Consider the following 13,273-nt stretch of genomic DNA (forward strand, 5'->3'; position numbering starts at 1 on the left):
TTACCCAGCATAGAATATAAATGAGGAGTTGCAACAAACTCTATGTTTTTGTGGATGGACCCGATTTGAAATAGCTATATCTCTGCAACCACGAATCACCCATGAATGAGACTCTTGTCACTTGAAACGGCACAGAGTTTCAAATGATTGTTACTAGTTGCCTCTCCCAGTACATGAACAGCTCCTAGCTTCAGCCATTTGTAAGATAGCAAACCATAACATAAAGCCTAATCAGATGTTTGCCATTTGTGAAGTTTTTTTAAAGATTTGTTTCTGGCTCAAAATGGTTAGTAAAACTTGATAACCCATTAAACTACATGCAACTTCTTGTGTAATTACAACATGTTGTCATTGTGAAGTACACTGCTTTGAAACTGGGTCCATCATCTTGGAACACCCTTGTTGGGGTTCAGCCTGTGTGTGAACCTGAACCTGATTCTCTGATTGTATTTCCTGATGCCAATGAAGATGTTGATTCAGAAGGCAATGTAGAAGATGACAGTTTGTGTAGTGAAACTCCTGCATCCTTGGAAAGTGAAAGTCCAAATTCCCATGAGAATATTTCAGAGCCAAGCAATGAACTTTCACTCCCTTTTCCTCCCAGTATTAGCTCTTCAGAGAATCTGACACCTGGTCTCTCTAATGAGGATAGGAGAGGACAGATTTGGCAGAGCAGGGGAGAATCTCAAAGTTTACAAAGGTCAGCTAGACTGAGAGAAATGCAAACAAAGCCAGCAGGCGTGTCACGTAATAGATTTCTCGGCCTTAAGAACCTCGCGCCTGGATGCATCTTCAGACCAGGCATCGTTCCAGATTCAAGCATCATCCTTGGCAGGTCTCCTGATTCCAGTGGCCTTATTCCTAAGAGACTTCCTAGTTGTTTCAAGTACGGTTAGTGGATTGTTAACAGGTTCCAGGATTTAACAGTGTTACTGTGGGTTTTTGATCTTGTTCATGGACATTTCTTGTTGCTGATTTTTACTGTGGCTTTTTACTTTGCATTTTTCCTCTATTTTTGTACTCATCTTTCTTCAGTAAAAAAGGGTTGTTTTTCCTGAAGACAAGTGTGGTGGATTATTGTCTGAGGGTCCAGTTTCCTGCTCTGGGTTGCAACAACCCTGTATATTTTCTCAAAAAGACAGAGGTACTCCTGGTCAGTCGCAAGGCCGAACAGGGTATAGGGTTACAGCCCGTGCTGGATGGGGTCGCACTCCCCTTGAAGGCGCAGGTCCGCAGCTTAGGTGTGATCCTGGATTCATCGCTGAGCCTGGAGCCCCAGGTCTCGGCGGTGACCAGGGGAGCATTTGCACAGCTTAGGCTCGTGCGCCAGCTGCGCCCGTACCTTGGGAAGTCTGACTTGGCCACGGTAGTCCACGCTCTGGTTACATCCCGCTTAGACTACTGCAACGCTCTCTACGTGGGGTTGCCCTTGAAGACGGCCCGGAAGCTCCAATTGGTCCAACGTGCGGCAGCCATGATACTTACAGGAGCGGGACGCAGGGAGCATACAACTCCCCTGCTGTACCAGCTCCACTGGTTGCCGATCTGCTACCGGGCTCAATTCAAGGTGCTGGAATTGGCCTATAAAGCCCTAAACGGTTCCGGCCCAAGATACCTAACTGACCGCATCTCGGCCTATGAGCCCACGAGGACTTTGAGATCTTCCGGGGAGGCCCTGCTCTCGATCCCGCCTGCGTCACAGGCACGGCTGGCGGGGACGAGAGATAGGGCCTTCTCGGTGATGGCTCCTCGGCTGTGGAACACCCTCCCAGTGGACATCAGGCTAGCTCCCACCCTATTGATATTCCGCAGGAAGTTAAAGACCTGGCTGTTTAGGAAGGCATTTGATCAAGAAGTGCAATAACTGGCAATTTGACCATAGGAATGGAACAACGGAAATGATATTGGATTGTGGGATTGGCGATGAGACGACTCGGAATGGCTTTTGTAATTGATGTTTTGATGAGATGTTTTTCTGATAATGATGAATTGTGGATTATTTTATACTGTGGATTGTAATTTGCACTTGTTTCTATGTTGTACACCGCAATGAGTCGCCCTTGGGCTAAGAATTGTGGTATATAAACTCCGTAAATAAATAATAAATAAATAAAAAGGATTCTCTTAAATATAGTGACAGCTGATACCTGTTAAAGACTTCTATTACTATTGTTCTTAATGGACATTTCTTTCCCATCATTAAAGGGACATGCCTCAGTTTGGGAGGGACGTTCCTATGATGACACAACAACAGTTTTACATGAAACAACCCATTAAGCTGATGAGGGTCAGCTTTAGCAAATTTTCATTGCAAACGTGTTCAACAATGTTAGAGGTCTACTAGTGTTTTTTAAGCCTGTTTCCCTTGTGGAAGTACCTCAATGACTGCATTCTTTGCCTGAGGTTTTTTAGCCTTGGCTGTACAATCCAACAAGTCCTTCTCATCATCATCTGAGAAGACAACATCAGTTGGTTCACTGTTTGACTCAGGTGGGTTTTCAGTTTCTGCCTCACCCTCTAGTTCAACCACTTAGAACAGCCATTTAAGATCTAAATGGTGAAGAGAAATAAGAAATAGAAAGGTCAGAGAACTTGGCGTCACCCGCAAACTGACTCACACCTGCTATTGCCTGGCCCATGCGTTTCCCAAAAAGGTTAATACTATCAGTTGGGTTAAAAGGCACAATCCAGTAGCAATTACTTTGCCATTAATAATTTAGTTGCCAGTTTGGGAAGCAGTCTGACAATCTTTGATGCAAGGCTATTTTTTAGAAGTCTGCTTGCTTTTAATTGGTCCTCTGATTATATGAAGCAAGCCAGTCTAAAGAGGTGCTGAGCACCGTTTTTTGTTTTGTTTTTTTGTCGTGTCAAGAGCAACTTGAGAAACTGCAAATCACTTCTGGTGTGAGAGAATTAGCCGTCTGCAAGGACGTTGCCCAGGGGACGCCCGGATGATTTGATGTTTTTATCATCCTTGCAGGAGGCTTCTCTCATGTCCCCATATGAGGAGCTGGAGCTGATAGAGGGAGCTCATCCACCTCTCCCTGGATTCGAATCTGCAACCTGTCTGTCTTGAATCCTGCCGGCACAGAGGTTTAACCCACTGCACCACCGAGGGCACAAGGGGTTAAACCCTTGTGCCAGCAGGACTGAAGACCGACAAGTCGGAGGTTCAAATCCTTGGAGAGCGCAGATGAGCTCCCTCTGTCAGCTCCAGCTCCCGATGAGGGGACATGAGAGAAGCCTCCCACAAGGATGGTAGAATGGCCAATTCTCTCACACCAGAAGTGACTTTCAGTTTCTCAAGTTGCTTCTGACACACACACACACAAACCCTAAGTGATGTCTTCCTGATACTCCACGAGTTGCATGTTAAACTGGGTTAATCCAGCTTTGCCCCCATTTCAAAAAAGGTTGGGGTGCTCCAAAGTTTGCTTTAAATTCTAAAGCAGTGGTTCTCAACCTGGGGTCCCCAGATGTTTTTGGCCTACAATTCCCAGAAATCCCAGCCAGTTTACCAGCTGTTAGAATTTCTGGGAGTTGAAGGCCAAAAACATCTGGGGACCCCAGGTTGAGAACCACTGCTCTAGAGTATCCTGTGCCTTCAGTGTAAACAGCTGGATCGGGTACGATTTAAACTGGCCACAATAATCTCTATCTTACATTATTCAGCATGGAAAAAAATACACATTGTGCTCTCCTTCTTCCCGGTCACTTGAGCACCTCTGCTATTGTTGTACGGGGTACCTGCAATGGTCAGGAGCTCTGTGGCTACTTATGGACAGTGACAGCAATAAGAAAAGGGAAGTCTCAACTAGGGTGGACCATGTAAGCTCCAATCTACCACTGCAGTGGGCCCAGGACAGTGTGTGTATCAGGGTGTGGGGGAGAGGGGGCTTCTACACAGGCCCTAAAATGCAGAAGAAACCAGAATAAAAGGAGAAGAGCTAGATGACTTTTGCTGAAAATACATGCTGGATTGCATTAACAGCTGAAAAACACATGTTTAAAAAGTGCAATTAAAATCCGATCTCAGCCAAAAAATGTGCAGTCAAGAAAAACACGTGATTTTGTTGTCATACACTAGTGTGCACTGCTCCAGTGCATGTGCACATTTTAAAATCCAGAAACGGCTGATGAGGGTTGTAAACAAATAGAGCCACAGACACACAGGTGGCTAAATGGAAGCACAATTGGAAAGCAATTCTCATGAGAACTCTCTGTAAGCATTCCTTGGTTTTCATGTTTATGAAATTAAACAGAGCTTAAATTTACACAGTGGGCACCAAGATGGCAGGCCAATGACCCCAAAAGGAAACGGGGTTAAAGAAGGAAAAAATAAAGGGAGCAGGAAGGTGATGAGAGATAATGACAAGAAATCTGCTTGTGCACGTTCAGATATCTGCATCAGAGCTTATGAGGTTCAGCGCATCTCGGAGTGTTAATAAAATTTTTTAAAAGAACACTTCCGGTGAAATGTCCTGTGTCTATCTTGTGGATTTCTAAAATCTGCTACAACTGGACCTGTCAGGATGCTGGGCGACCATTTACTAGAACTGACAGCTCAGTGTCTGGACTCCTTAAGGTCCCAGGGTTTTTAAACTCATTTATTTGTATGGATTATGAGGCTGTTGGGCCTTGGGTGCCTCTAGGGTCAGTCCAGAACATTTCTGCTACTGAATGCCTCCAGGTTTAGCAGCCACTGTAGATGTGGCTCTAGATTATTAGGGCACCTTATGTAATCTATACTGTATTTTTTTTAAAGAAATCAAAAAGTATACCTCTGCCCTTTCTCACTGATCAGAGAAGTGCAAAGCACTTAACACTGATGAAAGAAGCGAGATAGCATTAATTTTATCTTCCTCATTAGCAAGTTGGTAAATAGATAGTCAAAAGCTGGAAAGTATTGCCTTTGTCTTTGGTGTCCTAAAACTTAATGGTGTAACATTAGAAAATGTTGATCATTTCCGCTACCTTGACAGCCACCTCTCCACCAAAGTCAACATCAACACTGAAATACAACACTGCCTGAGCTCTGCGAGTGCAGCATTTTTCCCAATGGAGCAGAGAGTGTTTGAGGACCGGGACATCCGTAGGGATACCAAGGTGCTTGTTTATAAAGCTATTGTCCTCCCAACCCTGCTCTATGCCTGCGAGACATGGACTGTCTACAGACGCCACATGCAACTCCTGGAACAATTCCATCAGCGCTGCCTCCGGAAAATCCTGCAAATCTCTTGGGAAGACAGGCAGACAAACGTCAGCATGCTGGAAGAAGCAAAGACCACCAGCATTGAAGTGATGGTCCTCCGCCATCAACTCCGCTGGACCGGCCACGTTGTCCGGATGCCTGACCACCGTTTCCCAAAGCAGTTGCTCTACTCTGAACTCAAGAACGGAAAACGGAATGTTGGTGGACAGGAAAAGAGATTTAAAGATGGGGTCAAAGCCAGCCTTAAAAACTCTGGCATAGACACTGGGAACTGGGAAGCCCTGGCCCTTGACCACTCCAGCTGGAAGTCAACTGTGACCAGCAGTGCTGCAGAATTTGAAGAGGCATGAATGGAGGGCGAAAGGGAGAAGCGTGCCAAGAGGAAGGCGCGTCAAGCCAACCCCGATCGAGACCGCCTTCCACCTGGAAACCAATGCCCTCACTGCGGAAGAAGATGCAGGTCAAGAATAGGGCTCCACAGCCACATACGGACCCACAAGAACACTGGAAGACAATCATCCTCAGAAAAGCAGGGATTGCCTAAATAAGTAAAGGTGTCCTAAAGAAATGAAGGCAACTCTTTCTGGAAACAGTCAATGTCTCACACTTCTGTAAGAGTTCCCAATGGCCCAGTTTTACAAGTACTGATTAATTAAACTTCATCATTTCTATTTATTAAAACCCCAGCTATTTAAGGAAGATGAGAGTTCAGGCTGATTTAATTACAGAGATCCGATCTCTCAGACAGTTTCCTTTCTGCACGACTCATGCCCTTCTTCCACCAGTTTCCCCAGCATATCAGTATAGCTGAAAGATATACTGGCCAGAAAATTAAAAAATTCCATATACTAATTTGGCCTTCTTCATACTTTGCAGTATTGCTGTTTTCTGCTTACTCTAGTAAAATGTATTCCATCTCACAGGGATTTAGGAATAGTTTTATTTTTGTCTTTAGTAGTAGTTCAGTAAATTGTAAATTTCGGGATTGAGTTCTGTCCATGCTTGGAAGCTACACAACAAAAGGTTGTATCTGGCGGAAGACATCTGGGAGGAAAACAGGAAGGATGGGAATTTTGGAGATTTCTTCTTTGCTTGACAGAAAATCATAGGCTCAAGATAAGATAAAAGTGAATGGAAATAGTAGGAAAGCAGGACACAGCCTCCATGGTGTGAACTGATTCGATATTCTAAAGTCCCATACAGAACTATGAAGAGAATTGACTGGCTGAGATAAAGAGCACCAGGATTGTGGTGCAGCTGGCTGAGTGTCAGCTGCATTAAGATCACTCTGACCAAAAGGTCATGAGTTCGAAGCCAGCCCGGGTTGGAATGGGTTTCCAACCAATTGTGTGTAGCCTGTTGTCGACCTTTGCAACCCGAAAGACAGTTGCATCTGTTAAGTAGGAAAATTAGGTACCACCTTAAAGTGTGGGGAGGCTAAATTAACTGATTTATGAGGCCATAAAGAAGACTCCAGCAAAGCATTCCAGCGGGGAAGCATGCGAGGAATGCGGAAGTGCTTCATCAGCGTCACAGATGGACGATGAAAGCGACAGCTCCCCTGGTGGCCAGAAAAAAGTTAAATAGCCTCTGTGTATGTCTGTATATGTTTGTATGTCAAAAATTGGCATGGAATGTTTGTCATATATGTGTACACTGTAATCCCCTGCGGGGTGAGAAGCGCGGAATATAAAAAAGCTGTAAATTAAAAAAAATGATTCTATGATTCTGTTTACATGATTGAAACTCCTTCTTTGGAAGCTTTTTAACAGAGGCTGGATGGCTACATGTCAGGGGTACTTTGGCTGGCTTTTCCTGCCTGGCAGGAGGTTGGACTAGATGGCCCATGTGGTGTCTTCCAAGTCTGTGATTCTATGATATATGTACTGTAATTTTAATGTAAAATAACATTTATTCAATTTTTTGCCAGTTGCTTGAGTTCCAGTTAACAGGATCTATATATAGAAGGGAATTGTAAGAATTACACAAGCAACATCTGTGACCACTAGATGGCGATGTTCCATGGCTACAGCTAAGATTCTGTATCCTCTTGCTTTGTTTTAGGGAAGATCCTTAAAAAATCCTGATCTCCACTAAAAGCCAATTCGGTTTGAATAACATATAAGTCATTAAGATGATTTTTTTCTAAGTAAGTGTTACACTGAAGCCGAGCATGCCCCCCCCCACCAATAAGGGGTGGTAACTTATAGTTCTGTAAAGGGCAAGGGCACCAGACTGCACAATAGGGGTTAAGTCTTGGTCAATTTGCCAAGACACTAACAACAGCAAGGACCCCAGGAGGCTTTCAGGGAGCAGATTGGTCCCTGGGCTCCAGCCCTTGGAAAGAGTTACAGTTTTCCAAGGGCCAAGGACAAGTCTCAACCTCAACGCTGCAGGACTCCCTTGACTGGCTCAGTGAAATCTTTTGGACCTTTCCTCATGAATTTCATGCTTTTAATCATTCCCCATGAACCCTTTTGTTTCCCTTTCAAAAACATACTTCTATATGGACCTTTCCTGTTATGAATTATAAGCATATGGTTCCTGCAACATCAACCTTATATATATTTTCCTTTGTGCTAGTGGCCTTCCCTTGACCTTTTTCATTCCCTTCCAAGGACACACACATTTTTGAACTCTTCCCATTATGGACTATGGACTTGTGATATATATTTTCATGATTTTCCTTGTGGCTGAGGCTTTCCCCTTGACCTTTTTTTCCTTCCCTTTCCTTATGATGAAATCCCACCAGGAAATTGCAAAGCCCAAAACATTCACAAAGAACCTAATCCATAAATCTCTTGCATGGACAAGAACAAAGGCGACAATCCTTGCCCTCGGAGTCCGCCCAGCGGGAGGTCGCCCCATGGCAGACTTTTAATCACTTATCCCAGAGGAAAAGTGTTCCTGCCATACATCAAGGGAACCACGGATCGCATAGGGAAGCTGATAAGGAAACACAACATACAAACAATCTACAAACCCACCAAGAAAATCCAACAAATGCTACGTTCAGCAAAGGACAAGAGGGATCTTCTCACCTCTGCAGGAGTCTACCGTATACCATGCAGCTGTGGACAAGTCTACATAGGGACCACCAAACGCAGCGCCCAGACACGCATCAAGGAACATGAAAGGCACTGCAGATGACTTCAACCAGAGAAGTCAGCCATAGCAGAGCACCTGATGAACCAGCCTGGACACAGCATATTATTTGAGAACACAGAAATGCTGGACCACACCAACAACCACCATGTCAGACTACACAGAGAAGCCATTGAAATCCACAAGCATGTGGACAATTTCAACAGAAAGGAAGAGACTATGAAAATGAACAAAATCTGGCTACCAGTATTAAAAAAACTCTAAAATTATAACAGCTAAACAACAGAGAGGAAAAAACCAGGCACAGATTAACACCTCCCAGCAACAGATTTTCCCAGGCTCAGGCAGGCCTTCAAATGCTAATGAAGATGATCAGCTAAACATTCACACCTAACTGCAGCAGGGAAGAGCTCCTTGCCCCACCCCAGCCATTCCACAGATATATAAACCCATTTTTCCCACTTCCAACAGACCTCACAACCTCTGAAGATGCTTGCCATAGATGCAGGCGAAACGTCAGGAAAAATGCCTCTAGAACATGGCTCTATAGCCCGAAAAAACCCACAAGAACCTAATCACTTATCTCCTTGGGAGACAGGGGTGCCTGTTGCTTCATTCAACCATCCACAAAAAAACCCCAAAACATTCCTTCAGTATCACCCCTTTTGTCCTTCTGTTTTGCTGCCTTAAAAGATCCAGTTCTTTCTTGTTTATGTTTACTCACACCAATTACACAACAATAGAATTGCCTGACTGGCAGGCTCTATAGAGACTCATGAGGCACCCGGCACTTCCTGATTATGCAATCCATCCATAAGTCCCATTGTGCCTTCTCGTCCCACCTCCCTCTCTCCTGATTCGCCGCCGCCGCAAGGCAGCAGAAGCTTCCCAATTGGTTCCAGTGCACCGCAAAAGCTTTCTGATTGGCCCTGATGTGCGCTGGAGGCGGGAGGGCCACCTCCCAGCTGTTGGCTCATCGACCAATCACGACGAAGGCAGGGAGGCAGAGGTGGGAGTTTTCCCTATAAATATGGCTGTATTGATGTATTTCCTCATGCTCTGTAGGTGAATTATGCTACATTGCATCCTTTTCAGCTGAATCGCTAATAAAAACACCTCGGCGCCGCTTCTTCAACTTTGGTGAGGTTTATTTCGAATTTTTAATTTAATAAAATTGCTGAAATCAGGCTTCTCTAGCTCGCCAAAGTAGCGATCCCTCTTTGGTGGGGTCCCAGGGTCCCTCCTCCTGGGGAAGACCCTCCTAAAGTTCCCATCGGCTTCAACACTATAGTGGGCACATAGAAAACTGGGCGATTTGGAAGGCGCTGAACAGACTGCGCTCTGGAACCACGAGATGCAGAGCCAATGTTAAGAAATGGGGCTACAAAGTGGAATCCTCGACATATGAGTGTGGAGAAGAGCAAACTACAGACCACCTGCTGCAATGCAACCTGAGCCCTGCCACATGCACAATGGAGGATCTTCTTATAGTAACACCAGAGGCACTCCAAGTGGCCAGCTACTGGTCAAAGGGCATGTAATCAGCTACCAAGCTTGCAAACTTTGTGTTTTGTATGTATGTATGTATGTATGTATGTTTCTTTGTTAAAAAATGCAATACAACTGTTTGGTTTGCCCCTGACACGATAAATAAATAAGGGATTAGCAGCAAATTGAATTAACATTACAGACGGTCTGTAAGCATTATAGCAGTCGGATTTAAAGATATGATGCAACCTCATTTGAAATACGTCTGGTCACTTCTTCTCAATAAGAATATGGCACACCTAGGAAAGTTAAAAAGTTCACCTTTGCAACCAAAATGATCTTGTAAGATTCCTTGAGGTAATCACTTGGCCAGAGTTGGTACCAAAATCTTGGAGTAATCTGGTTTTTAAGTATTATGGCTCTTCTTAGACACTTATTAAATGCATAGTACGTACCTGTGTGTGACTAATAGGATTATTATACCTAATGAGATCAGACTTCGCATCATTAGTTCACATTAACTGCAAAGAGAGTGCATTTGGAGCTGGTTGTGTATTCTATATGTATTACTGTGAAGGAAAGTCACATCAAAATTGTCTTACATTTTCTATGTTTTGGTTATAAACAAAGCAGGGCAAATTAGTCAGCAAAATATACCAAATGCAGCAAACATTTTAGGACTTGAAATGCCTTAAATACCGCAATAGACACCTTGGTCAGAAGAAAAGCAAACAAGTTGTGTGTTAACATCAGAGGTAGGAAAAATGTGGCCTTCCAAATGTTATGGCACTATGGTTTGCAGCTATAGTTTACTACTATCTATTCTGGGTAAGGCTGTTGGAAGCTACACATCAGCCACATTTGGAGGGCCACGTGATTTCCACCCCTAAACTTCAGCCACCCTATCAGTGCCAAGAAGCTGGCAAACACTGCCATATGCACCACACACGGCACACTCAGATCTAAACAAATTGAGTTAGGAGGCTCAATCATTACATTAAAATGCAGAAAATTCACAACAGAATGCAAATCATCCTGCAGTGCAGTCCTATCTACGCATGTTTACATGGAAGCAAGTCTATTCATGCAAAACACTTACATCAGTGTCCGAAAATATTTACATAAAGAAGAAAAGAAAGAAAAACAGTGAACAGAAGGCACATGATGGGGAAAATTAAATCCTGAGCTCAGCAAATTGTTTTTATCTGAAGCATAATTGTTGAAGTATTTAAACTTCAACACAGTTCAATTTTATTATTTTAGCTTCTGGCCATTACTAAATTTTGTAGTTGTAGTTGCTACAGTGTTTTGTTGCTTAAAATATCTTGAAACAACACAAAACACAGACAGTTAGTAAAAGCGCTAACATTATTGAACAAGAACTACTAGAAGATTCAAAACCATTACACAGAATTATTAGGTTTGGTGAAAACAAAAAACAAAAACAATACTTTGAAGATCCATGATCTGTACATGATCTGTAGAGATCACAACCTTATAATGCACCAGGATTGTGGCGAAGTTGGCTGAGTGTCAGCTGCATTAGGATCACTCTGACCAAAAAGGTCATGCGTTCGAAGCCAGCCCGGGTTGAAGTGGGTTTCCAACCAATTGTGTGTAACCTGTTGTCGACCTTTGCAACCCGAAAGACAGTTGCATCTGTCAAGTAGGAAAATAAGGTACCACCTTAAAGTGTGGGGAGGCTAAATTAACTGATTTATGAGGCCATAAAAAAGACTCCAGCAAAGCATTCCAGCATGTGGGGAATGCGGAAGTGCTTCATCAGCGTCGCAGATGGACGAGGAAAGCGACAGCTCCCCTGGCAGCCAGAAAAAGTTAAGTAGCCTCTGTGTATGTCTGTATATATTTGTATGTCAAAAATTGGCATTGAATGTTTGCCATATATGTGTACACTGTAATCCGCCCTGAGTCCCCTGCGGGGTGAGAAGGGCGGAATATAAAAGCTGTAAATAAATAAATAATACATAATATGTAAATATCTGCTTACTAGACAAAACAAACTAAGCAAATACTAAAATATGAAGTATAAAGAAACTGATTCAATATTGTGATAATATTTACTTTTAAAATGAACCTTGTCAAATTTTCATTCCCAAATAATAATAATCTAAAAAAAATATCGTACTGACAAATTACAAAAAAAGTCTGACGTTTCTTCTAAAATCAAAAGGGAAATAGATTGGCTTTGAAACTGACTTATTAGTCCACCAAACAGAACAGAACAATACTTTGATAGCAGAAAAGAATCTCAACATAAATTCAACCTGAACCTTCACAAAATAATAGAACAGTCAAACAGATATTGGAACTACAGCAAGCCTTATTCTGTCAAACAATTCAGAATCAATGAGAGTAACATGCCATTGTTAATAGAAGCACTAGCAGAATTCGCTGCAAGATGTTTGTTAAATTTCATTGAACAATACAATCATAAAGTTTGAAGGGACCACAAGAGCCATTCCATCTAGTCCTTGCCATGAAGGAATAACACAATCAAATTTGGTCCATGCATTCTACTTCTAGTGTCCCAACAATGACTAATTGTCCTTAACTTTCAGTTCATGATTTACAGTTGGATGGACAAAAGGCACCCTACATCAACTTTTGAAAGTTGTGGAAATCAGCCATTCTATGCCTACAATTCAATCCAAGACTTGTTTTATGTAACAAGAGGCTATGTGTTCTTTTCTAGTGACTATTGGATCATCTTGAGCGATGTTCAGAAGAGCCCTTGCTTAAGCTATGATTATAATGGAGTATGTGGTTTGCCATGTTTCCCAAGAGCAGCTTCCCATGTCTCTACATGCTGCAGGAGAAGAACTAGATCAGTGTTTCTCAACCTGGGGGTCGGGACCCCTAGGGGGGGTCATGAGAGGGTGTCAGAGGGGTCACCAAAGACCATCGGAAACCACAGTATTTTCTGTTGGTCACGGGGGTTCCGTGTGGGAAGTTTGGCCCAATTTTATCATTGGCAGGGTTCAGAATGCTCTTTGATTGTAGGTGAACTATAAATCCCATCAACTACCACTCCCAAATGTCAAGGTCTATTTTCTCCAAACTTTGCCAGTGTTCACATTTGGGCACATTGAGTATTTGTGCCAAGTTTGGTCCAGATCCATCATTGTTTGAGCCTACAGTGTTCCCCGGATGTAGGTAAACTACAACTCCAAAACTCAAAGCCAATGCCCACCAAACCCTTCCAGTATTTTCTGTTGGTCATGAGAGTTTTGTGTGTCAAGTCTGGTTCAATTCCATCGCTGGTGGAGTTGAGAATGCTCTTTGGATGTGGGTGACCTATAAATCCCAGCAACTACAACTCCCAAATGACAAAATTCCACTCCACCAGTATTCAAATTTGGGCATATCGGGTATTTGTGCCAAATTTGGTCCAGTGAATGAAAATTACATCCTGCATATCAGATATTTACATGACGATTCATAACAGTA

At 43.1% G+C, this 13,273-nt stretch overlaps 1 protein-coding gene across 2 annotated transcripts in view; it reads right to left on the reverse strand.

The window, feature by feature from the left end:
• Positions 1–13,273, reverse strand: part of REEP1 (receptor accessory protein 1) — a 97,659-nt gene that overhangs the window by 6,456 nt on the left and 77,930 nt on the right. The window contains exon 8 of one of the 2 annotated variants that reach the window (XM_060781330.2): positions 2,378–2,529. The exons of the other annotated variant lie outside the window; for it this stretch is intronic. Within the exon in view, the coding sequence (XP_060637313.2) occupies positions 2,378–2,529 (152 nt within the window). The remainder of the gene's footprint in view (positions 1–2,377; positions 2,530–13,273) is intronic. 2 annotated transcript variants of the gene reach the window in all.

Source organism: Anolis sagrei, chromosome 6, assembly GCF_037176765.1.
Source record: "Anolis sagrei isolate rAnoSag1 chromosome 6, rAnoSag1.mat, whole genome shotgun sequence".
NCBI lineage: Eukaryota > Metazoa > Chordata > Lepidosauria > Squamata > Dactyloidae > Anolis > Anolis sagrei.